General features: G+C 44.9%; 1 protein-coding gene across 1 annotated transcript in view; it reads right to left on the bottom strand.

Moving 5' to 3' along the window:
* Window positions 1–6,860, bottom strand: part of RNPEP (arginyl aminopeptidase) — a 281,410-nt gene extending 274,550 nt beyond the window's left edge. Inside the window, exon 1 of the mRNA XM_056557627.1 lies at window positions 6,389–6,860. Within this exon, the coding sequence (XP_056413602.1) occupies window positions 6,389–6,742 (354 nt within the window). The 5' untranslated portion in view covers window positions 6,743–6,860. The remainder of the gene's footprint in view (window positions 1–6,388) is intronic.
* Window positions 6,861–25,722: the final 18,862 nt, after the last annotated feature.

Below are 25,722 nucleotides of genomic sequence, written 5' to 3'. Positions count from 1 at the left end.
ATTGTCAGATATCAACCAAGCAGCAACAGCCTGACATTATCAAGGTGGGCGAGGACCATTGTTACTGGCCCTCCCCAGCCTAAATAACGCCAGACTGTTACCGCCTAGGCGCTCCATTTTTGATGCTCCGGGCCTGTTGGTATGGGCTCTTCCCAACACCCCTGTGGCGGTGGGTAGCGGGGTAATAATTGGGGGTTAGCCCTTTAAATTGAAAATACAATTTAAAAAAAAACACAACACATTGGAAAAATGTTGCTAAAGGAAAAAAATAAAAATAAAAAAAACACACACACACACACACACACCACTCCCCCACAGCCCTCATTAGCCATGTTATTAAAATAAATCTAAAACGAGAATAAATGGGCGTCGGGGAGAGTGCCCAAAATGCAATGTCTTCCCAAACAGAGAGCCTCCAATTGTTGCACAACTACAACTCCCAGCATGCCCAGACAGCTTGAGAATTGTAGTTTAGCAATAGCTGGAGCCTCCCTTTCTGGGAAGACACTGCCAGAAGGGTCTGTTCATATTCTACAAGATGTACAATGTGAACAGAGCCTCATACTTACAACTCTGCCTCCCGTCTGTAGCTCCGCCCCAATGACATCATCACTAGGGGTGGAGCTACACGGACCCAGCGGGGACAGGGAGTGAAGAAGGTAATGGGATCTCCTCTTCTGTATACAGCTATCTATAGATAGCTGTATATTCTGTATACCTTCCAAAGGGGCTATAGGTGCAGGGAGTCCTGTCAGTATAGTGATGGGATTCCTAGATCCTGTATAGTATACACGGGTACATTACGCACTCCTGTATACTACATGGCTTGGGGAGGTGAGTAGTGATGCTGTACATCCCTCATCTCTTTACACTCTGTGGACCGGGCGCTCAGCATCTGATCCACAGAGTGATACCCTGACGAGTAGTTTCCAAAATAGTATGTCATGTGTGGTTTTCTTGCTGTTCTGCCACCATAGGGTCTTACTAAATGTGACATGCCCCCCAAAAACCATTTCAGAAAAACTCACTACAAAATCCCATTGTTGCTCCTTCCCTTCTGAGCCCTCTAGTGCAGCCACAGAGCACTATGGGGGACATTTATCAAAGCATTTAGTAGTTTTTTTTTTTTTTTTGCTTAAGATTGTCTCAAAAAAGTCGCACGTGCGCCTACACTACGCCTACGACTTTTTGCTTGTTCAGTGTCTTAAGCAAAAAATAAAAATCTTGCTTACCAAAGCAAAAAGTGATTTTTGACTTGCAGTGGTCAGAGATTTATCAAGTGCGAAAGTCACAAAAAAGTCGCATCGCATGAAAAAAGCTACTAAATTTACTCCAGCTCAGACATTGAGCAGAAAAAGCCACTATCAAAGCAAAAAAAAAAAAAAAGAAAAATTGCTTACATGAAAGAAATTTATCAACAGGCTGAAAGCAGTTGATAAATAAGTCGCACATAAGCAAAAAAAATTGTAAGAAAAAAAAACTAAAAAAAGGAATACATAAGCAAACATTGATAAATGTCCCCCTATATGTTCACATATGAGGTATTTTCTTACTCGAGAGAAATTGGGTTACAAATTTTAGGAAGATTTCTCTCATTTTACCCCTTGTAAAAATGTAAAAACTGGGTCTACAAGAACATGCGAGTGTAAAAAAAAAAAAAAAAAAAATGAAGATTTTGAATTTTCTCCTTCACTTTGCTGCTATTCCTGTGAAACACCTAAAGGGTTAACACACTTACTGAATGTCATTTTGAATACTTTGGGGGGTGTAGTTTTTATAATGGGGTCATTTGTGGGGTATTTCTAATATGAAGGCCCTTCAAATCCACTTCAAAACTGAACTGGTCCATGAAAAATTCTGATTTTGAAAATGTAGAGAAAAATTGGAAAATTGCTGCTGAACTTTGAAGCCCTCTGATGTCTTCCAAAAGTAAAAACACGTCAACTTTATGATGTAAACAAAGTAGACATATTGTATATGTGAATCAATATATAATTTATATGGGATATCCATTTTCCTTATAAGCAGAGAGCTTCAAAGTTAAAAAAAAATAAAAAATAAAAATTTCCATCAAATTTTGGAATTTTTCACCAAAAAACTATGCAAGTATCGACAAAATGTTACCACTAACAAAGTAGAATATGTCACGAAAAAACAATCACGGAATCAGAATGAAAAGTAAAAGCATCCCAGAGTTATTAAGGCTTAAAGTGACAATGGTCGTATATGCAAATATCCGTCTGTGTCTTTAAGGTGAAAATGAACTGCGTCCTTAAAGGGGTAGTCCAGTGGTGAAAAACGTATCCCCTATCCTAAGGATAGGCGATAAGTTGGAGATCGAGGGGGGGTCCAACCGCTGGGGCCCCCTGCGATCTCTCTGTACGGGGGCCCCGACTCTCCGGCCAGATAGCGGGTGTCGACCACCGCGGCCGACACACCCCTCAATACATCTCTATGGCAGAGCCGGAGATTGCCGAAGGCAGCGCTTCGGCTCTGCCATAGAGTTGTATTGATGGGGCGTGTCGGCCGCCACTTTGTGCGGAGGTCGACACGCCCCCTTCCCGCGGGCTGTCGGGGCTCTGTACAGGAGATCGCAGGGGGCCCCAGCGGTCGGACCCCCCGCGATCTCAAACTTATCCCCTATCCTTAGGATAGGGGATAAGTTGGTCACCACTGGACTACTCCTTTAAGGGTACATGCACTACTTCTTCCGTTCTTTCTCCCGTCACAAAATAACGTCTGTTATTAACCTGTTAAGGACCCAGGTCGTACCTGTACTCCCGATCTATAACGCGGGGCCAACAACGGCCAGGACCCGTGGCTAATAGCGCGCGGCATTGATGGCGCTGCTGAGCGCTATTAACCCTTTAGACGCGGCGTTCAAAGTTGAACGCCGCATCTAAAATGAAAGTGAAACCATGCTGGTTAGCTCAGGGAGCTGTTCGAGATGCGGTGAAATCGCGGCATCCCGAACAGTTTACAGGACAGCGGGAGGGTCCCTACCTGCCTCCTCGCTGTCCGATCGCCGAATGACTGCTCAGTGCCTGAGATCCAGGCATGAGCAGCCAAGCGGCAGAATCATTGATCACTTGTTTCCTATGAGAAACCAGTGATCAATGATGAAGATCAGTGTGTGCAGTGTTATAGGTCCCTATGGGAGCTATAACACTGCAAAAAAAAAAAGTGAATAAAGATCATTTAACCCCTATTAAAAGTTTGAATCACCCCCCTTTTCCCATTAAAAAAAAAAAAAAAAAAATACATTGTAAATAAAAACAATGGTATCGCCGCATGCGGAAATGTCCGAATTATAAAAATATCTAATTAATTAAACTGCATGGTCAATGGCGTGTGCGCAAAAAAATCCAAGTCCAAAATAGTGCATTTTTGGTCACTTTTTGTATCATGATAAAATGAATAAAAAGCGATCAATAAGTCCTATCAATGCAAAAATGGTACCGCTGAAAACTTCAGATCAAGGCGCAAAAAATGAGCCCTCATACCGCCCCATACGCATCAGAAGATGACAATTTTAAACGTATAAATTTTCCTGCATGTGGTTATGATTTTTTTCCAGAAGTACAACAAAATCCAAATATATACAAGTAGGGTATCATTTTAACCGTATGGACCTACAGAATAAAAAGAAGGCGTCTTTTTTACCAAAAAATGTACTGCGTAGAAACGGAAGCCCCCAAAAGTTACAAAATGGCGTTTTTTAATTTTTTTAATTTTGTGGCAGAAAATTTGCCACAGCTCAAACTTGCAGCCGGATACTTACTGTAAACCTCCGCCCATGTGAATGTACCCTGTACGTTCACATTGGGGAGGGGAACATCCAGCTGTTGCAAAACTACAACTCCCAGCATGCGCTGACAGACTGTACATGCTGAGAGTTTTAGTTTTGCAACAGCTGTAGGCACACTGGTTGTGTATCACTGAGTTTGTGACCTAACTCAGTGTTTCACAACCAGTGTGCCTCCAGCTGTTGCAAAACTACAACTCACAGCATATACGGTGCATGCTGGGAATTGTAGTTTGCAACAGCTGGAGGCACACCAGTCGTGAAACACTGAGTTAGGTAAAAAAGAAACAGTTTCACAACCAGTGTGCCTTCAGCTGTTGCAAAACTACAACTCTCAGCTGTCACCGACAGCCAACGGCATGCTGGGAGTTGTAGTTATACAACAGCTGAGGGTACACTTTTGCATAGAAAAAATGTGCCTCCAGCTGTTGCAAAACCATAAGTCCCAGCATGCCCATAAGGGAATGCTGGGAGTTGTGGTGGTCTGCCTCCTGCTGTTGCATAACTACAGGTCCCAGCATGCCCTTTTTGCATGCTGGGAGCTGTTGCTAAGCAACAGCAGGAGGCTGTCACTCACCTCCTACTGCTGCTCCGGGACACAGGTCAGTCACTCGCCGCCTGGGGCCCCGATCCCAACAGGGACGCCGGGGATCGGGGTCCCCAGCTGCCGGGGTCCACGACCCGCACCCGCTCACGTCCTCCGGAAGAGGGACGGAGCGGGTTGTGGGAGTGACACCCGCAGCAGGTGCCCTGATTGGTCGGCCGGTAAACCGGCCGACGAATCAGGGCGATCGTGAGGTGGCACCAGTGCCACCTCACCCCTGCTGGCTATGGCTGTTCGGGGCCGTCAGAGACCCGATTGGAGACCCGATTGACCCAAAATCGCTGCAGATCGCCGACATGGGGGGGCATAATGACCCCCCTCCCCTGCCGCGATGCCAGCTGAACGATTTCAGCAGGCATCCGGCTCCGGTCCCCAACCGGCTAGCGTGGGGAACGGAATTCCCACGGGCGTATGGATACGCCCTGCGTCCTTAAGGACTCGGAATGCAGGGCGTATCCATACGCCCTGCATCCTGAAGAGGTTAAAGGTAAGGAGGAGAAAACGAAAATGCAAAAAACGGAAAAACCCCGGGTCCTTAAGGGGTTAATAATGGGCTATGACGGGTTAAAACAGATAATGTAAAAATCCCATAGACTAAAATGGGATTTTGTTAAAGGAGTACTCTGGGGCAGAGTATTTCTGCTCCGTCCTGCAAAATAAATGAAAATGAACCATCACTCACCTCCCTGGGTTCCTTCGGAGCGCCACTACAGCTGATCGGTCCTCCTGTCCATCTCCTTCATACTTCCGGGTGTAACGAAGAGTCACATGGTGCTCAGCCTATCGCCGGCCAAACGCCATGTGACGCTTCGTTACACGTGGAAGTATGAAGAGGATGGACCGGAGGACCAGTCAGCTGTAGTGGCGCCCCGAGGGAACCCAGGGAGGTGAGTGATGGTTCATTTATTTTGCAGCCCGGGCAGGACAGAGCAGGAATACTCAGCACCAGAGTACTCCTTTAATGCCGATTTTCAGGGTTTTCATAACGGAACATGTAACAGATCTTTAAGAAACTGATGAATGTATAGTGTGAAAGGAGCCATAGAATATGTAATTTATACAGAAAAGTGCACTGGGTAGAAACAGAAGGTCCTAAAAGTTACAAAGTGGCGTTTTTCTCCCACAAATATTTTATTTTTTGTTTCACCGTGAATCTTGTGGTGAAGTGATTAATGTCATTACAAAGAAAAATTGGTGGTGCAAAAAAACAAGGCTTTATATGTAAGGTGGAACACTGAAAGTGTTATGATTTTTAGAAGGTGAGGAGAAAAAAAAATTAAGTGCAAAAAAAGAAAAACCCTGTGTCCAAAATGGGGTTAAAAAAAAATTATATTTTGCTAGTTTTTTTCACAACTAGGAGAGGAGATGACAAATTGGTGTTCTGAAGTCATTGAATGGTTTTTGCTTATGTGTGCTAAATAAATGGTATTCAAAAGGTGATTTATTGGTTTTTGCTTATGTAAGCCAAATTTATTAACCCCCTGTGATAGTATGATAAATGTCACACAAGCAAAAAAAAATAAAAAATTAGATAATATATATATATATATATATATATATATATATATCTCTCTATCTCTATCTATCTCTCTCTATCTACACAATTCACTTACTAAAGCAACGATGATAAATTTCCCCATATCAGTATTTCCCAACCAGGGTGCCTCCAGCTGTTGCAAAAACTAAAAACAACAGCATGCCCAGACAGCCAAAGGCTATCTGGGCATGCTGTGAGTTTTAGTATTGCAACAGCTGGAGGCATCCTGCTTGGGAAACACTGGCTTATAATTTGCTCTCTCAAACCCTAGAGACTTTACAGAAATTTCTCAATACGAAAAAAAAGCTTCCAGAAAGCTGAATATACAGTAAGAATAAGGAAGTAAGCCATTGAAATGAGGCAATTCAGCTGAAGTGCAAAGAGTCAAAGTACACTGTGCAACAGTCAAAGTACACTGTCCTCAGAATAAAGCAGGGCTCACCCCAGGGTTGTCCCCGACCTCATACTCCACACCGAACACAACCTGAGACCCAGCTGGGAGAGTCTCCGGGGCCCGGATAACCAGTGCGCTGCCATAGCTGCTGAAGGGCTTCTCCTCCCAAGACAGCTCCGTCACCTGCCCAGCTGGCACCTCCAGCCACACGCGCTGAACCCGCAGGCTCGGGTAGGAGTCCAGTCGCAGCTCGCCGGTCTCTGACAGGACTCGGAGGTTCAGCTTCTCAGTGCCGCGCACCTTCCTTGCCTCCATGTTCACATGTAAGTCTAGGTGAAAGTGCTCCAGCTGGAATTGGCGATAGCTGGAAGCCGTCGCCACATCTTCCACGAGCCTCGCCATCCTGCTACACCACAAGTCAAGACAACTCGGCCGCTTCACGCTTAGCTTCCGCCCTCCGCGTCCTCCTGGGTCCTAGTGCAGAAGCGTAGCTGTGAGCAGCGGGGCTGTGCGAGTAATACGTCACTCCTGTTGTGGGAGGAGCGAGGAGGGAGCTGAGAGAGGTGCCGAGTTGCGTCCTGCCCAGTCCTGCCTTCCCCTCCCCGTATCTTCGGCAATCTCCGGACAGCTGAGGGGAGAAGCGAACAAATTGCATACGGCTCAAGTCTGCACCTCACACCGCCTGTATGTAGAGTGATTTCACTGTCACCCAGGTGTGAAAAAGCCTCTGGAGGTAGAGTAGTCATTACAGCAGTTAGCCGACCAGTGTGCCTCCAGCTGTTGCAAAACTACAACTCCTAGCAGCCTTTGACGGTGGTACCATATATGGTTATTTATTTATTAATTTTTTTATGAATTATTGAAAAAATGAAAAACGGAGGTGATTTTAACTTTTATTAGGCAATTAGGCAAGGGGTTAATTTACTTTTATGGATTTTTTTTTCTACACTTTTTTTTCCAAGCCACCATAGGAGGGTGTAACATGCAATCTTCTAATTGCATATACTGATCACTTCTATGCCATAGCATAGCATTGATCAGTGTTATCAGTGCTCTGCTGCTCAAGCCTGCTATGAGCCAGGCTAAGAGCAGCAGAAGACCGATCGGAGGAGGCAGGTAAGGGCCCTCCCGCCATCCACTCAGCTGATCGGGTCCTATGATGTCGCTGCGGATGTCCCGATCAGCTCCACTGAGCTACCGACACTGTTAACCCCCTACTTTAGATTGCGGCGTCTAAAGGGTTAATGCCGGGCATCAGTCCGATCAGTGGTGCCCGGCATTAACCGTGGGTCCTGGTTACTCGTAGCAACTGGGACCTACCCGGTTTAAAGGGTTCTCCGCTCCTGAGATTGGTTTAACCCCTTAAGGGCGCAGGGTTTTTCAGTTTTTGCATTTTCGTTTTTTCCTCCTTACCTTTTAAAAATCATAACATTTCAATTTTCCACCTAAAAATCCATATTATGGCTTATTTTTTGCGTCGCCAATTCTACTTTGCAGTGACATTAGTCATTTTACCCAAAAATCCACAGCAAAACAGAGAAAAAATTATTGTGCGACAATCAAAGAAAAACACCATTTTGTAACTTTGGGGGCTTCCGTTTCTACGCAGTGCATATCTCGGTAAAAATGACACCTTATCTTTATTCTGTAAGTCCATACGGTTAAAATGATACCCTACTTATATAGGTTTGATTTTGTCGTACTTCTGGAAAAAATCATAACTACATGCAGGAAAATTTATACGTTTAAAAATGTCATTTTCTGACCCCTATAACTATTATTTTTCCGTGTACAGGGCGGTATGAGGGCTCATTTTTTGCGTCGTGAACTGAAGTTTTTATAGGTACCATTTTTGTTTTGATCGGACTTTTTGATCACCTTTAATTCATTTTTAATGGTATAAAAAGTGACCAAAAATACGCTTTTTTGGACTTTGGAATTTTTTACGTGTACGCCATTGACCGTGCAGTTTAATTAATGATATATTTGTATAGATCGGACATTTACGCACGCGGTGATACCACATATGTTTATTTTTATTTACACTTTTATTTTTTTAATGGGAAAAGGGGGGTGATTCAAACTTTTATTAGGGAAGGGGTTAAATGATCTTTATTAACACTTTTTTTTGCAATGTTATAGCTCCCATATGGAACTATAACACTTCACACACTGATCTCTCATGCTGATCACTGGCATGTATTAACACGCCTGTGATCAGTGTTATCGGCGCTTGACTGCTCCTGCCTGGATCTCAGGCATGGAGCAATCATTCGCCGATCGGACACCAAGGAGGCAGGTAGTGTCCCTCCAGGTGTCCTGCAAGCTGTTCTGGACGCCGCGATTTCACCACGGTGGTCCCGAACAGCCCGACTATGCAGCCAGGATAGTTTCACTTTCGCTTCAGATGTGGCGGTCAGCTTTGAAGGGTCTGAAGGGTTAATACAGGGAATGACCGCAATCGGTGATGTCCTGTATTAGCCGCGGGACCCGGTCGTTGATGGCCGCCGACCCCGCAGCATATCGCGGGAGCCGGCGCAGGACGTAAATATACGTCATTCATCGTTAAGGAGTTAAACACCGTTAACGGAACCAGGGCCTACAGTTAGGTCCTCGGTGTTTAAGTACAGTACATTGTTGCTTTGGTAAGCGAGTTCTGTAGTCATTTTATTTTTTTGCTTTAGTTTTGCTTATGTGTGACATATTTATCATACTACACATTACCAAAGCCCACACCTAGAATAAATTCCAGGTGAGGGTGCAAGACCCATTTAAAGTGTACCCCTCCCTTTAAGACAGCGAAACTATAGCAAGTAAATATGTTTATTGAAATGATACATGAGAGTAGAAAGCATAATTCATGCATTGATATTATGAGCTGTTATATTTCATAATAAATACAAATATAAAATGCACTGCTAATGGTAACCTATGTTGAATAATTAAAATATACACAATGGGGGGAATTTATCATTGTATATAGAGCTGTTTTGTGTCTATTTTTTTGTGCAAAAATTTGCACAAGTGTTTTTTTGCATTTTTTTTTGCGCAAATTTTTCATCCCCTTGTCTACGGTTAAGTTTACCATAGAGCACTTTCTATTGTACAATCAAATTTACTAATTGCGTTTTTTTTTTATCAAAAAAAATTCGCAAACGGCATTTTCTTGCGCAAATATACACCACCTCGGAGGACACGTATTTTGACACAGTAAGGACTGCAACTCCCATCATGGACAGACTCTGCCCATGATGGGAGTTGTAGTCCAGGGGTTGAGGTGCAGATTGCAGCAGGTCATTGTCTAGAGACCTGCTGTGATCCGCATTTATTAACTATACAAGCCGGCGGTACATGCGTCTACACTGCGCTGCGCGCCGCTCCTCTATACACTATCATAATTCATAATCCCCGCCACCGGAACACGGGAGCTCTGATTAGTCAATAGCTATCCACCAATCAGAGCTCCTCTCTCCCGGCGGCAGGGATTATAAATAAATGCGGATCGCAGGAGAGTGATCTGCCACTCTGCCCTTGGACTACTACTCCTATCACAGGACAGAGTCCGTCCCATGATGGGAGTAGTTGTAGTACTGCAGAGCTGCTGAGGGATGGCACTTGCACATCCCCCGGCTGCTGGACTTTTAGGACTACTACTCCCATCATTGACAGACTCTGCCCATAATGGCAGTTATAGTCCAGGGGCTGAGGTGCAGATCGCACCACGTCATTCTGTAGAGATCCACTGCGATCCCCATTTATTAAAATAACAAGCCGGCGGTACATGCGTCTACACTGCGCTGCCACCGGCTCCTATATACAGCTGTCATAATTCATAATCCCCACCGCCGGGAGAGGGGAGCTCTGATTGGTCAATAGCTATCCACTAATCAGAGCTCCCATGTTCCGGTGGGGATTATGAATTATTACAGTGTATATAAAAGCCGGCGGCAGCGCAGTGTAGACACATGTAACGCCGGTTTGTATAGTTAATAGATGCGGATTGCAACAGATCTCAAGAGAATGATCTGCTGCGATCCACATTTTAAGTTAAAAAGCCAGCGATATATGCAGCTACACTGCGCTGCCGGCGGCTTCTATATAGACTATAACAATTCATAATCCCCACCAGAACACGGGAGCTCTGATTGGTGGATTATGAATTATTACAGTGTATATAGAAGCCAGTGGCAGCGCAGTGTAGACGCATGTACCGCCTGCTTGTTAACTTAAAGGCGGGTCGCAATGGGTCTCTGCAGAATGACCAGGTGCTATCTGCACCTCAGCCCCTGGACTATAACTGCCATCATGGGCAGAGTCTGTCCATGATGGGAGTAGTGGTCCTAAAAGTCCTGCAGCCGGGGATGTGTAAGTGCCATCCCTCAGCGCTGCAGTACTACAACTACTCCCATCATGGGACAGGCTCTGTCCCATGATAAGAGTAGTAGTCCAAGGGCAGAGGGAAAAATCTCTGTTCACATGTGTTTTGCATAATGGGAACAGAGCCTTTCTGGCAGTGTGTTCCCAAACAGGGAGACTCCAGCTGTTGCTTAACTACAGCCCCCATGATGGGAGTTGTAGTTTAGCAACAATTGGAGGCTCCCTGGTAACGTCAGGCTGTTGCTGCTTGGTTGGTATCTGGCTGATACTAAAAATAGGGGGAACCCTATGCGTTTTTTTTTTTAAATAAATAAAAAAACAGTGTGGTTCCCTAATTTTTTCAGTATCAGCCAGATGCCAACCAAGCAGAAACAGCCTGATGTTACCAGGGTGGGCGAGGACCATTGTTTCTGGCCCTCCCCAGCCTAAATAATGCCAGCCTGTTACTGCCTAGGCCCAGGAGCGCCATTTTGACGCTCTGGGCCTGTTGGTACCAGCTCTTTTTGGAACCCCTGTGTCGGTGGGTACCGGGGTAATAATTGGAGGCTAGCGCTAGCTGTTTTGGGGGATAACACTAAGCCCCGGCCTAGTAATAGATTCTGTCTACAAAACGTTATTTTGTTAAAAACGTTATAAAATGTTATTTAAAAAAACACTCCCCCCACAGACCTCGTTAACCCTTTTATTGACATTTAAAAAAACGCTGTTCATCGTCGCAATCCCCAAAATCTAACATGGTCCTCCGCATTCACGTATCTAAATTTCGAAGAAAAAAACCAAAAAGTTAAGTAAATTTTTTTTCCACACACCAGCAAATACGCAAGAAAAACTGACAACGCAGGAAAAAGCTGGGACAGTTTTTCTGACGTTTTTTTTATCATGGACAAAAAACCTCAATGGAATCCTGGCCTCAAAGCAATGGAACAAAATCCCTATGTCCACTTTTCCTGTGAGGTAGAGAAGGATTGTACGGTAGAGCGAGGGGGGGCGATTCTATATTTGCACAAGATTTATCAAAGGAGTGCACAGCCTTAGTAAATTCTGAGCAAGAGTGTACAATAGACAAGCAGTGTAAAGGGGTAGATCTGTGTCAACAATAGTGTTGAGCGGCATAGGCCATATTCGAATTCGCGAATATATGGACGAATATTCGCTAAATTCGCATATTCGTAATATTTGCGTTTTATTTTCGCACATGCGAAAATTTGCGTATGCAAAAATTAGCATATGCGAAAATTTACATAAACAAAAATGCGTATATGTGAAAATTAGCATATGCAAATTTTCGCATATGCGAAAATTCGCACGCCAGTCTCACACAGTAGCATTAGAGCCTTCTTTACACCACACAAGCTGGAAGCAGAGAGGGATGATCACTGTGATGTGTACTGTGAAAAAAAAAACAATATTCGTCACGTATTTATCGGGGTACACCACGCACCGGCCTATAACACGCACCCTCATTTTAGCAAGGATATTTGGGTAAAAAAAGTTTTTTACCAATATCCATGGTAAAATGAGGGTGCGTGTGTGCGCGTGTATACCCCGATACATCCCCAGGAAAGGCAGGGGGAGAGAGGCCATCGGGTCTAGAGCCCTGCTGCCGGCCCTTCTCTCCCCCTGGCTATCGGCGCCGCTGCCCGTTCTGTCCCCCTGACTATCGGTGCCGGCGCCGATAGCCAGGGGGAGAGAAGCGGCGCCGACAGCCAGGGGGAGAGAAGGGGCAGTGGCACCCATTGCCTCCCCCCATCCCCGGTGGCATAATTACCTGGGTCGGGTCCGCGCTGCTCCAGGCCTCCGGCGTGCGTCCCCTGCGTCGTTGCTATGCACGGCGCGGCGCACTGGCGTCATGCGCCGCGCCGTGCAGCGCATAGCAATGACGCCGGGAACGCACGCCGTAGGCCTGGAGCAGCGCGGACCCGACCCAGGTAATTATGCCACCGGGGATGGGGGGAGGCAACGCGGCAGCGGCACCGGCAATGGGTGCCGCTGCCCCTTCTCTCCCCCTGGCTATCGGCGCCGGTACCGATAGTCAGGGGGACAGAACGGGCAGCGGCGCCGATAGCCAGGGGGTGAGAAGGGCAGGCAGCAGGGCTCTAGACCCCAGGAAAGGCAGGGGGAGAGAAGCGGGCAGCGATGGCCTCTCTCCCCCTGCCTTTCCTGGGGCGGTATTGGTGTATAACACGCACATAGACTTTAGGCTAAAAATTTTTGCCTAAAAAGTGCGTGTTATACGCCGATAAATACGGTAATTACGAATATATAGTGCTATATTCGCGAATATGCGATATTCGCGAATAAAATTCACATTGCGAATATTCGCGAGCAACACTAGTCAACAATAGACAAATAATGATTAATTCCCCCCAAAGACCATATAGTGACATTATAAAAGCAAGATGAATTATAGTACTGTAGGGATTTTAGTCCAAGAAAATCCTGTATAATCAGAACTATGCAGAACTATAAATATGAGTAATCATTTTGTCTCTCCAGTCCTTTTTCTAAGTCCGGGCGCGTGTTAGCTTAGAATAGAGGGAAGTCACGTGAGTCACTATGACATCAGGATGCAACCAATAACAAATAGAAATGTCACTGTGGATGTCAGATGATGTTACTATCCACTCACATTACAGATCGTCATGGATTGAATCACATGACTTCCGAATCATGTGACCACCCAGGAAGTGTGACTTTGAATAGCGCCGGAGCTTTAGAGAATCTGCACACAAAAAGGATGGACGGCATAATAGAGTACCGATGCACAAATGAGATAGGTAATGACCTCTTAGAACGTTGTTCACTATAGGAGAATCGTGTGAACCTATTTTCAAAGGGACCTATGATTGGAGGACTTGATTGGGGAGGCCACTTTGGTGTCTATAAAAGGTTCCAGCAAAGGGCCCCCGCATGCCATATGCCTCAGATACCACTGATGACGTGACTGAGGTCACAAAACATGTAGGGGAGGCAGTGCATTTACAGTTTTAATAACAGCAGTGTAGCCACCATTGAGCCTCTGTAGCGCTGCAGGCACAGGGCGCTGATACAATCTCGAATGAGAGTTTGTGTACATTTACAGTGGTGAAGCTGCTAAGTTTTGAGGGAGGGTGCACTTTAAAGGGGTCTTGCACCCCCACCTGGAATTTATTCTAGGTGTGGGGTTTGGTAATGTGTTATATGGTTTAACCCCATCACCTGGGCATTTGGTTCTATATATTTATCATACTATCACGGGGTTGATAAATTTGGCTCACATAAGCAAAAAACAATAAATCACTTTTGAATGCCTTTTTTAGCACACATATGCAAACACAAATAAATGACTACAGAACTCCACTTTGTATTTAGGCAGCCACCAATTGTGCAAGTTCTACCACTTGAAAAGATGAGAGAGGCCTGTAATTTTCATCATGGGTATACCTCAACTATGAGAGACATAATGAGAAAAAAAATCCATAAAATCACATTGTCTGATTTTTAGAAGAATTTATTTGCAAATTATGGTGGAAAATAAGTATTTGGTCAATAACAAAAGTTAATTTCAATACTTTGTTATATACCCTTTGTTGGCAATGACAGAGGTCAAATGTTTTCTGTAAGTCTTCACAAGGTTTTCACACACTGTTGCTGGTATTTTGGCCCATTCCTTCATGCAGATCTCCTCTAGAGCAGTGATGTTTTGGGGTTGTTGCTGCGCAACACAGACTTTAAACTCCCTCCAAAGGTTTTCTATGGGGTTGATATCTGGAGACTGGCTAGGCCACTCCAGGACCTTGAAATTGCCCGGGCAATGTGTCTGGGATTATTGTCATGCTGAAAGACCCAGCCACATTTCATCTTCAATGCCCTTGCTCATGGAAGGAGGTTTTCACTCAAAATCTCATGATACATGAGTGTTCTTTCAATGCACCTCAGCATTCTTTCTCCTCCAAACATGACGAGTTGAGTTTTTACCAAAAAGTTCTACTTTGGTTTCATCTGACCATATGACATTCTCCCAATCCTCTTCTGAATCATCCAAATGCTCTCTAGCAAACTTCAGACGGGCCCAGACATGTACTGGCTTAAGCAGGGGGACATGTCTGGCACTGAATGTTTTGAGTCCTTTATTACTTTGGTCCCAGCTCTCTGCAGGTCGTCAATTAGGTCCCCCCGTGTGTTTCTGGGATTTTTGCTCACCGTTCTTGTGATTATTTTGACACCACAGGGTGAGATCTTGCGTGAAGCCCCAGATCAAGGGAGATTATCAGTACTCTTGTATGTATTCCCTTTTCTAATAATTGCTCCCACAGTTGATTTCTTCATACCAAACTGCTTGCCTATTGCAGATTCAGTCTTCCCAGCCTGGTGCAGGTCTACAATTTTGTTTCTGGTGTCCTTTGACAGCTCTTTGGTCTTCGCCATAGTGGAGTTTGGAATGTGACTGTTTGAGGTTGTGGACAGGTGTCTTTTATACTGATAACAAGTTTAAACAGGTGCCATTAATACAGGTAACAAGTGGAGGACAGAGGAGACTCTTAAAGAAGAAGTTACAGGTCTGTGAGAGCCAGAAATCTTGTTTGTAGGTGACCAAATACTTATTTTACCAAATAATTTACCAATTCATTCATTAGAAATCCTACAATGTGATTTACTGTATTATTTCCTCCCATTCTGTCTCTCATAGTTGAAGTGTACCTATGATGAAAATTACAGGCCTCTCTCATCTCTTTAACCTCTTGGGGACGGAGCCCATTATGACCCTAAGGCTAGGTTTTCACTTGTTTTTTTTTAACAACCAAAAAAATGCCAGCAAGACCGCCAGAAAAACTGCCACAGCTTTTTCCTGCGTTTTGGCAGTTTTTCTGGCATTTTTCCTGGTGTGTGGAAATAGCCAGTTTTGTCGCCTGTGGCAGTTTTCTCACTGTCTTCAGGTACCACTCTGTGGGTCGGATGCTGAGCGCCCGGTCCACAGAGTGTAAGGAGATGAGGAGTGATGTATTGCATCACGACTCACCTTCCCGGCCATATAGTATACATTGTGAATCCGTGTATACTATACAGAAGCTGGGAATCCTTTCACCAGACTGACAGGACTCCCTGCTCCTATAGCCCCTTTGGGCAGTATACAGAATATACAGCTATCTATTTATCTGAATACAGTGTATACAGAACACGAGGTCCACTTACCTCCCTTGCTCCTCTCCCCGTCGGGTCCGTGTGGCTCCACCCCTAGTGATGACATCATTAGGGGCGGAGCTACAGACGGGAGTCAGGCTAGTAAGGGTCTGAAGCTCTGTTCACATTGTCCATTTTGTATAATGGGAACAGACCCTTCTTGCAGTGTCCTCCCAGACAGAGAGACTCCAGCTGTTGCTAAACTACAACTCCCAGCATGCCCAGACAACCAAAGGCTGTCTGGGCATGCTGGGAGTTTTAGTTTTGCAACAATTGGAGGCTCTCTGTTTGGGAAGACATTGCACTATGGGAGCTCTCCCCAGCGGACAGTGCCAAAAATGTTCAAACGAATTTTTTTGTTCTTGTTTCAGATCCGTGTATGCAGAGGATTACGGCGGATTCAATGGATTACGGCGGATGAGCTGGATATTTATTTTATTTGAATAAAATGGTTAACGAGGGCTGTGAGACATTACCAGGGTGGGCGAGGACCATTGTTACTGACCCTCCCCAGCCTAAATAACGCCAGCCTGTTACCGCCTAGGCGCGCCATTTTTGACGCTCCAGGCCTGTTGGTACCCACTCTTCCCAGCACCCCTGTGGCGGTGGGTACCTGGGTAATAATTGGTGGTTAACACTAGCTGCTTTTGGGGCTAACGCTTAGCCCCGGCTTAGTAATGGATTCCGTCAATAAGACCAGCTTCCACTACTAAGCCTGAAAACTCCATTAAAAAAAAGAAAGACGACACATTGGAAAAATTAATTTATTTTAACCACTCAAGGACCAAGGGCGTACATATACGCCTTTGATCCCTGGTACTTAAGGACCAAGGGCGTACCTGTACGCCCATGGGAATTTCGGACCAGACCGTGGTAACTGCTGATATCGGTCAGTAGGCACCCCGTGCAAATGCCCAGGGGGGGCATCAGACCCCCCCCCCCCATATCGGCGATCTCCGCAAATCTAAAGTGAATTCACCCTTGTGACTCATGGCGATTCCGGTGATGCGGGTCACGTGTGACCCGCTGACCCAGAGAAACATGATGATCGGGGGTGTAGGATACACCCCCAATCACCTCCTGTATCTATGGGGAGTTGGCGATTTTGTCACCTCCCCCTCCCAGGATCGCTGCTATTGGTCGGCCAATAGCAGCCAACAGGGGAGGGGTTAATGGCCCCTTCTCACGGCTCTGCTATCCCTCTGAGTTCATTCAGCCGGCAGAGCTGCGAGAAGGAGCCAGGGACCCCCCCTCTGTGAAGATCGGAGCCCCTCACAGATGAAGACACCTAAAAGTTTTTTTTTAAAGTTTTAAAAAATCTCCCCCCCCCCGACCCCGTAATAAGACCTAAAGGGTCCGCCGCAATTTTTTTAGCATGACCCGGGCCCTATCAGGGGTTAAGGGCACTGCAAGCACACACACTACATACCCCAAAAAGCCAAGTGTCAGTTAGTACTGGAGCGGGGATATCCTATACCAGACCCCGCTTTACAGGATGGTCATGGAACGGAGGCGGTTCGAGACCATTCGGAAATGCCTTCATTATGCAGATAATGAGGCATGTCCACCCCGAAGTGATCCCACCTATGACCGACTTTACAAAGTGAGGCCGGTCATCAATCACTTTGGGGCCAAATTTTTGGAAGCCTACGTACCCCTCAGGGAGCTCTCGGTAGATGAGTCTCTTATCAGTTTTAAGGGGAGACTCATATTCCGTCAGTATATTCTCTCGAAGCGTTCGTGGTATGGCATGAAGCTCTATAAACTTTGTTAGAGTACCTCCGGGTACACTCTCAAGTTTAGAGTATATGAGGGACAAGATTCCCGTATTGAACCCCCAGATTGTTCCCCCACTCTGGGTGTTAGCAGGAAAATTGTTTGGGACCTTGTGCACCCATTGCTGGACAAAGGTTACCACGTGTACGTGGACAACTTTTATACCAGCATCCCTATGTTCACATCCCTTGCCGTCAGATCCACATCCGCTTGTGGGACCGCGCAGAAAAACCAGAGAGACCTCCCTCTAAATTTGATCCATACACCTATGCCCAAGGGTGAGTCCCATGCCCTTACCCATGAAAACCTGTTGCTGGTTAGGTATAAGGATAAGAGGGATGTCCTTATGCTGATCAAAATTCATGGTAATGGCAGCTCACCTGTCCCTGTGGGAGGTACCACAACACCGGTCCTCAAGCCCGATTGTATTCTGGACTACAATCAGTATATCGGGGGAGTTGATCTTTCTGATCAAGTCCTCAAGCCATACATGGCCATGTGGAAAACACGGGTATGGTACAAAAAAGTTGCGGTCTACATGGTACAGGTTGCCATGTACAACTCTTTTGTACTGTCCCAGTACGCTGGCAACACAGGGACATACCTTCAGTTCCAAGAAGTCATCCTAAAGGTACTGATCTTTGGCAACCGGGAAAGAGCAGGCCGGAGTTCCCAAGGAACTGATGTTATAGGTGCCAGGATCGTCCTAGGCCAACACTTTCCAGGTGAAGTCCCCCACACTGGAAAGAAGGAATGATCCCAGAAAAAATGCAGAGTGTGTAACAGGAGAGGGATATGGAAGGACACCGCCTATCAATGTGACACTTGCCCCGGGCCTCTGATCATCCGGGCCTCTGTTTTAAAAAACTGCTTCAGGGAGTATCACACTTCTATGCAGTACTAAATTTTCCCTTTTCATTTTAATTTTCCATAATTTGACCCCAATGTACCAAGTCCAGAGTACATTCCAAATTTTGACACCATAGAACCACTAAATTGCCCAAAAAACTCTTATCTAAAAATGGGTCATGGGTCAATGAGTCACTATCATCGAGGACTTTATTTGTTGCCTCAAAGGTTAGGGACGGCCACACGCATCACATTCCCAGAAGGATGATTCAGAGCATAGGGTTTGGGTAAGGCATATTTTTTTAGTTTTGGCTATGCTCTGGGTCATCATTCTGGGAGCATAACCTGATTTATAATTTTATGTCCCACTGTACCCTATTTTAGTTATTTATAGTACCCCAGTTATTTACCCCATGCAATGCCCCTTGAGGGGGGGGTCCCACTGTTCTTGCTCAGTAGGCCGCAACGCAGAAGCTCAAGGCCCCTGAATGCGCTCCTGCTCCTCTGAGACCGATGTGCACGCTGTTTAAAACCTGATATGAGGTATGTCCTTACTACAAAGAAATGTATTTACACATTTACAATTACATTTTGTCCTTTTACCACTTGTGAAAATGAAACATTTGGGGTAACCCCAGCATGTTAGTGTAAAAAAAAAAATTTTTCATTTTTACATCCCACTTCATGAACATTTATCAAACATCTGTGGGGTGTTAAGGCTCACTGTACCCCTTGTTATGTTCCTTGAGGGGTGTAGTTTCCAAAATAGTATGCCATGTGTTTTTTTGTTTGCTGTCATGCCACCATAGGGACTCCCTAAATGTGACATGCCCTACCATTTCAGCAAAATTAGCAAATGTGATTCCTTCTCTTCTGAGCATTGTAATGCACCGCAGTGTATTTGACGTCCACACATGGGGTATTATCATACTCAGAAGAGATGGGGTTACAAATTTGGGGGGGGGGGGGCATTTTCTCCTATTACCCCTTGTAAAAAATGTAACATTTGGGGAAAAAACAGCATTTTAGCAAGAAAAAAAAATCATTTACACATCCAACTTTAACGAAAAGTCGTCAAAGTCGTCGCTCCTTCCCTCCTGAGCACTGTAGAGAAATTGGGTTACAAATTTTAGGAAGATTTCTCTCCTTTTACCCCTTGCAAAAGTAAAAAAAACTGGGTCTACAAGAACACGCGAGTGTAAAAAAAAAATTAAGATTTTGAATTTTCCACTACACTTTGCTGCTATTCCTGTGAAACACCTAAAGGATTAACACACTTATTGAATGTCATTTTGAATACTTTGGGGGTGCAGTTTTTATAATGGGGTAATTTGTGGGGTATTTCTAATATCAAGAAGAACTGTAATGTCACCACCAAAGGCCGATCGCCCACACACCTGTGCTCAACGGTCCCGCCCCGGCTCCAACAACACAGCAGAAGTCCAAAGTTGTCCGGCACCAGGTATGTTTAAGATCGCTTCTTTATTCATGCCATAGCAAGGAAACACACATACAGGATGGATAGAATAATCTCTCTTGAACTTAAACGTAGACTAAATTCATTAGCCAAACATGCAATTAAAATAGTCACTGACTGATCACATGATAAAATACCTGACGTAGGTAGGGATTACATAAAAAACCCGGCATGGATATCATCTGTTAGTATTGCAGCATGGATTAGGACTCACCAAGTTGCGTTTTTATCCTTTTGTTATTCCGTGCGTTACCTGAATAGTGTGAATGGGGTGCAAGTGATGTGCATGTAAGTTTATATGGAAAAAACATGTAATAGATAGATATAGTGTCAACAGTAACCGATGTTAATATTGGTATTATGTGTTATGTGTTGTAAAGCTACGTGCATAATTCATCTGTTGCAAACTGTGCAATTATGAATGTGAATCCACATATCTCATAAATTGCCACGTTGCAATATAGTAAGTAAAGAAATAAAGAAATAAATACATTATTGCCGCTGCAACAATGCCATTTCGGCCATATCTCAAATCATACTTATTATTAAAAGATGATATACACGCACTGTAGCTGTAACTATGTTAACAATCTAACTATACGTGGGAAATTTGTCTTACCTGAAATTACCATTTCCTGTAGTCCGTAGGCGGCACACATATGGGGATACATTCTCCTGTAGATCCGGTCATTAGAAGAGTATACTACTAGCAATTAAGCACAAAAATTTATTAATTTGCCCCACCCCCCCGCGCAGGGCCGGCCCTACATAAGTCCCCACAAACCGACAGGACAGCGTAAATTTTATGTAGAAATATCATTTATTGGGAGGGATCCTTGTGCCGCCTACGGACTACAGGAAATGGACATTTCAGGTAAGACAAATTTCCCACTTCCTGGACGTCCTACGGCGGCACACATATGGGGAAACCATAGCAATATGAAAATAAAGGGAGGGAAAACATTTTAACTGTTCCCTGCGGCATGTATAACCCTCATACCAAAGGCTGACTCCTCTGACACTGCTACATCCAGCCTGTAATGCTTTATGAAGGTATCACGGGATGCCCATGTTGCTGCTTTGCAGATCATATCCAGAGGAACATTAATCCTTTCTGCCCATGAGGCGGCCGTGGAGCGCGTAGAATGAGCTCTCACCGATAACGGAGACTGAATTCCCTCTGAATCATAGCATATTTTGATTGTATCTCTGATCCAGCGGGATAAGGATACCTTGCTCGCTTTCTTCCCTCTATTGGGACCTTGAAACTGGAGGAATAAATTCTCTGAAGATCTGAACTGGGAAGATCTATCAATGTATTCTAGTACTGCCCTTTTGATATCCAAAAGATGTAGGTTACTGTCCGGTTCTTCTGGGATTACCGGAAGTATAATTTCTTGGTTAATGTTGGAAGATGAGGCCACCTTGGGAAGGAAACCTGGCATGGTAACGGAAGGTCACCGAGTCTGGTAGTATTTTCAGATATGGATCTTTACAAGAAAGAGCTTGAATCTCACTGATTCTTCTTGCCGATGTTATTGCAATCAGGAAGACTGTTTTGAAAGACAGATGTTTCACAGATGCGGATGATAATGGTTCAAAGGGATGAACACACAGGTTCTTTAGGACTAGAGGCAGATCCCAGGCAGGCATAGGGTTATGGAAGACTGGACGTAATTTTTTTATAGCTCTAAAAAAATCTAGATACTACTAGGGATCCAGAGAAGATCCCATTCAAATGAGCGTTGATAGCTGTGACGTGCACCTTTAAGGTATTGGGTTTGAGGCCTTTCTCAAATCCTTCCTGCAAAAATTGGAGCAGAGAAGGACTTTCCTCTGGAGACATGAAATTCCTTGTGCACCAGCCAAGATATATACTCCAAACCCTGGCATAAACCTTCATGGTAGCAGGTTTCCTTGAGGCTAACAATGTTGATTACTTCTTGTGAAAATGATTGATCCCTTAGTGTGGAGCGTTCAGATTCCAAGCCGCTAGGTGTAATCTGTCTAGGTTCTGATGGTATATACCTGCTTGGTGTAGAAGATCTTTGCGTTGAGGAAGTTTCCGGAATTTTCCTCTCGAAAGACTCCACACGAGATGAAACCAGGCCCGTCGAGGCCAGAAGGGGATCACCGCGATTGCCCTCACTTTCTCATCTCTGATTTTCCTCAGGACAAGGGGTATTAGCTGGACTGGTGGAAACACATAGATGAATATCCCCGCCCAACTGATCGAGAGACTGTCCACCGCCAGAGGTTGATCCTTCTTGTATAGGGAACAAAACTTGAGAAGTTTCGTATGTTGTTTTGTTGCCATAACATCTACCGACAGGGCTCCCCATCTGCTTGTTATTTGGTGAAACACCTCCCATTCCCCCTGAGAAACCTTGTTTCTGCTTAGCCAGTCCGCTGTGGTGTTGGATGAGCCCTTTATGTGAACTGCTGATAGGGACACTAGATGGCATTCTGCCCATCTCATTATCTGTGCGCACTCCAATTGTAGTGCCTCGCTCCTTGTCCCCCCCTGTTTGTTCACATAATAAACAGAGGCAAGATTGTCCGATAGGACTTGTACTGACTGACCTTGCAGCTGGTTCTGGAAATGAATGAGGGCTTTCCTTATTGCTCTTAATTCCTTCATATTTGAGGAGAAGCTCAACTCCTTCGGACTCCAATTGTTTTGTACCCAGCTGTTCTCTACATGGGCACCCCAGCCCGAGCCTGACACATCCGTAGTGAGTACCTTCGGAAGATGAGATAGTAGAGTTTTGCCTCTCACTAGATGGTCCTCTTCTTTCCACCAGGAGAGATCTTGTTTCACTGCATTCGTCACTTGAATCTCCATCTCTAGACAGTTTGGATTCCTGTTCCAGCTCTTTAAAATATGAGTCTGAAGGACTCTTATGTGTGCCTTTGCCCACGAGACTGCCTGTATGGTGGAGGTAAGAAGACCTAGGATTTTTATGGCAAACCTTACCTTACATGCCTTTAATGGCATGAGGAACTGGATCATACTCCTTATGTTCAGAATCCTTTCTTCTGACAGAAAAAGATGCATCCTTACCGAATCTATGATAAACCCTAGATAACAGATACTTCTGGTTGGTGTAAGGTTTGACTTTTCGAAATTTACTAGGAACCCGTGTTGCTGTAGAAACTGAATTGTTGTCTTCACATGGTTCTCCAGAAGATCTGGGGATTGGGCCCTGACTAGCCAGTCGTCCAGATATGGAGTGACACAAATGCCCTGTAACCTTAGGGCTGCCGTAAGGACCACTATCACTTTTGTGAATACTCGGGGAGCCGACGTAATTCCAAAAGGATGGCATGAGAATGGAAGATGTACGAGATCGCCTTGATCTCTGATTGCGATTCTTAAGAACTTTCTGTGACTTTGAAGAATAGGGATATGTAGATATGCGTCCTGTAAATCTATGGACGCCATGAAGTCTCCTTTTTGAAGATTCAGGCATGCAGACTGAATCGACTCCATCTTGAAGGATTTTTTGCACAGGAGCTGGTTTAAATATGACAGATCTATGATAAGCCTCCAGTCTCCTCCTTTTTTTGGAACTGCAAAGATCCTGGAATAATGGCCCCTTCTTCTTTCTGTAAAAGGAACTTTTTCCAGGACTTTTTTCTCTATAAATTGATGCACCAAATGAGAAACTATCTTGTTGTTTTTGCTGACTGTGAACCTCTCTGGAGGCTTCCTTTTGAACTCCAGAGAGTATCCTCTCCTGATGACATCTGTAACCCAGACGTCCGATGATGTCTTGGACCAGATGTTCTTGAAGAGGCGTAATCTGGCTCCCACTGGTGCATCTTGTGCAGGCAATGTGCACACTACAATTATAATTCAGAGGCAAAATTCCTAAGATTGGGAGGTAATGAATGGAAAATTAAAAACTTCATTACATCCAAGAGTAAATATGTGGTATATGTGATCCTATCCCTGTGCGGATTGTACTATATAGGGAAGACAATCCGTTGTCTGTATGTAAGGATGTGAGAGCATTTCAAGTCGATCTGCACGGGCATGGGATCTCCACGTTTGATCGAACATGTTAGAAAAGAACATGGTGGTAACCCTGATGTTTTGGAATTCTCAGGCTTAGAAATAGTATGTAACCCCAAAAATGGAGGGGATAGAAATAAGTTGCTACTCCAACGAGAAGCAAAATGGATCTTAAAAACAGATGCGATGGGCCCTCAAGGCCTATAAAACCGATATGTCAGTGTTCCTTTAAACCCCAGCGCTCCCTTTAATCCTCCCACTTATGCTGTGATATATTTTGACCCATTAACAATAAGTAACTTTCTTTCTCTCTGTATCTTCTTCTTTTATTCTAAATTGTACTAGTGCTTATACTTTGCATATGTTAATTTGCATTATTTTAAGTTCTATGTATATTCTCCTTAGGTAGTCTATAATATGCATCAGCTTCAATTCACACCCTCCTACATTGCGGTTTCTGTATTTCGGCGCAGGCCGGCATTCCACATTTTCCCCAGTGCTGCCAGCTGCCAGACTGGTTGGCGTCCTATGGGTTGCCTAGCGCCAAACATCACGTATTCAGCACATCAGTGATGCCGGCACAGTCCTACATATGAGGATTCCCTCAGCCGGGGGATGGGCAGAGCAATCATGTGAGCTCAGCGCTTTTGGTTACGTCACTACCACCCGACGGCGGTTCAGCCTGGCGTGGAGAATGGAGGTCTGCGGTGGAGCCGCAATCACCGGACAGGTGAGTCAAATTTGGAGCATTATATAAGGTGGTGATTTTGTTGAGATGCATTATACGAGCCAGATGATGCGCTGAGTGCGCGAAACATATGTCGCTCGCCTATTGGAAGCACCCCCTGATCGTGTCCCCCATGTCAATCATTGAATAAAGCACAGATGAAGTAATTGGGTGAGTGCGGCCTCTTTCTTTCCTCTCACACACCTTGCATAGCATTGGACTTATTTTTGAGGCTTTTTCCACCACCTACAATTGTCTGTTGGAGTATCTGCATATGAAGGGGATTAGTGACGGACTATCAGAATAGGAGTGCTGGTTCCATCTCTACCTTGAACATTAAACTACAGAGGAAGTTCTTTTATTTTTGAATTTCCTTTCTGTCTGACCCAGTACTCTCTGCTGACACCTCTGTCCATTTTAGGAATGGTCCGGAGCAGGAGAGGTTTGCTATGGAGATTTTCTCCTACTCAGGAAAGTTTCTGAAATGAGCAGAGGTGTCAGCAGAGAGCACTGTGGTTGGACAGAAAGGGAATTCAAAAAGAAAAGAACTTCCTCTGGAACATACAACAGCTGATGAGTACTGTAAGGGTTAATTTTTTTTAAATAGAAGTAATTTACAAATCTGTTTAACTTTCTGGCACCAGTTGATAAAAAAAAAAAGTTTTACAGTGAAGTACCCCTTTAACGACCACAGACGTAAATGTACGTCCTGGTTTGGTGGTACTTCTTGCACCAGGACGTACATTTACGACCTGTGTATGACCGTGAGCATTGGAACAGTGCCCGCGTCATACACGGCAGTGGACCCGCCAGCAATGGCCGACATCCGCGATCGTGCAGATGTCCGCCATTAACCCCTCAGATGCCGTGATCAATACAGATCATCCAGCATGGTGGCCGGAGGTCCCCTCACCTGGCTCCGGACGTCTCCTGGGGTCTTAATAATACTGCTATGTCCTATGCATCAAAGGATTGCAATAGATAGTCCCCTATGGGGA

Source organism: Hyla sarda, chromosome 2, assembly GCF_029499605.1.
Source record: "Hyla sarda isolate aHylSar1 chromosome 2, aHylSar1.hap1, whole genome shotgun sequence".
NCBI lineage: Eukaryota > Metazoa > Chordata > Amphibia > Anura > Hylidae > Hyla > Hyla sarda.
Note: the sequence above shows the minus strand (reverse complement) of the source record. Positions and strands in the feature narration are given on the sequence as shown.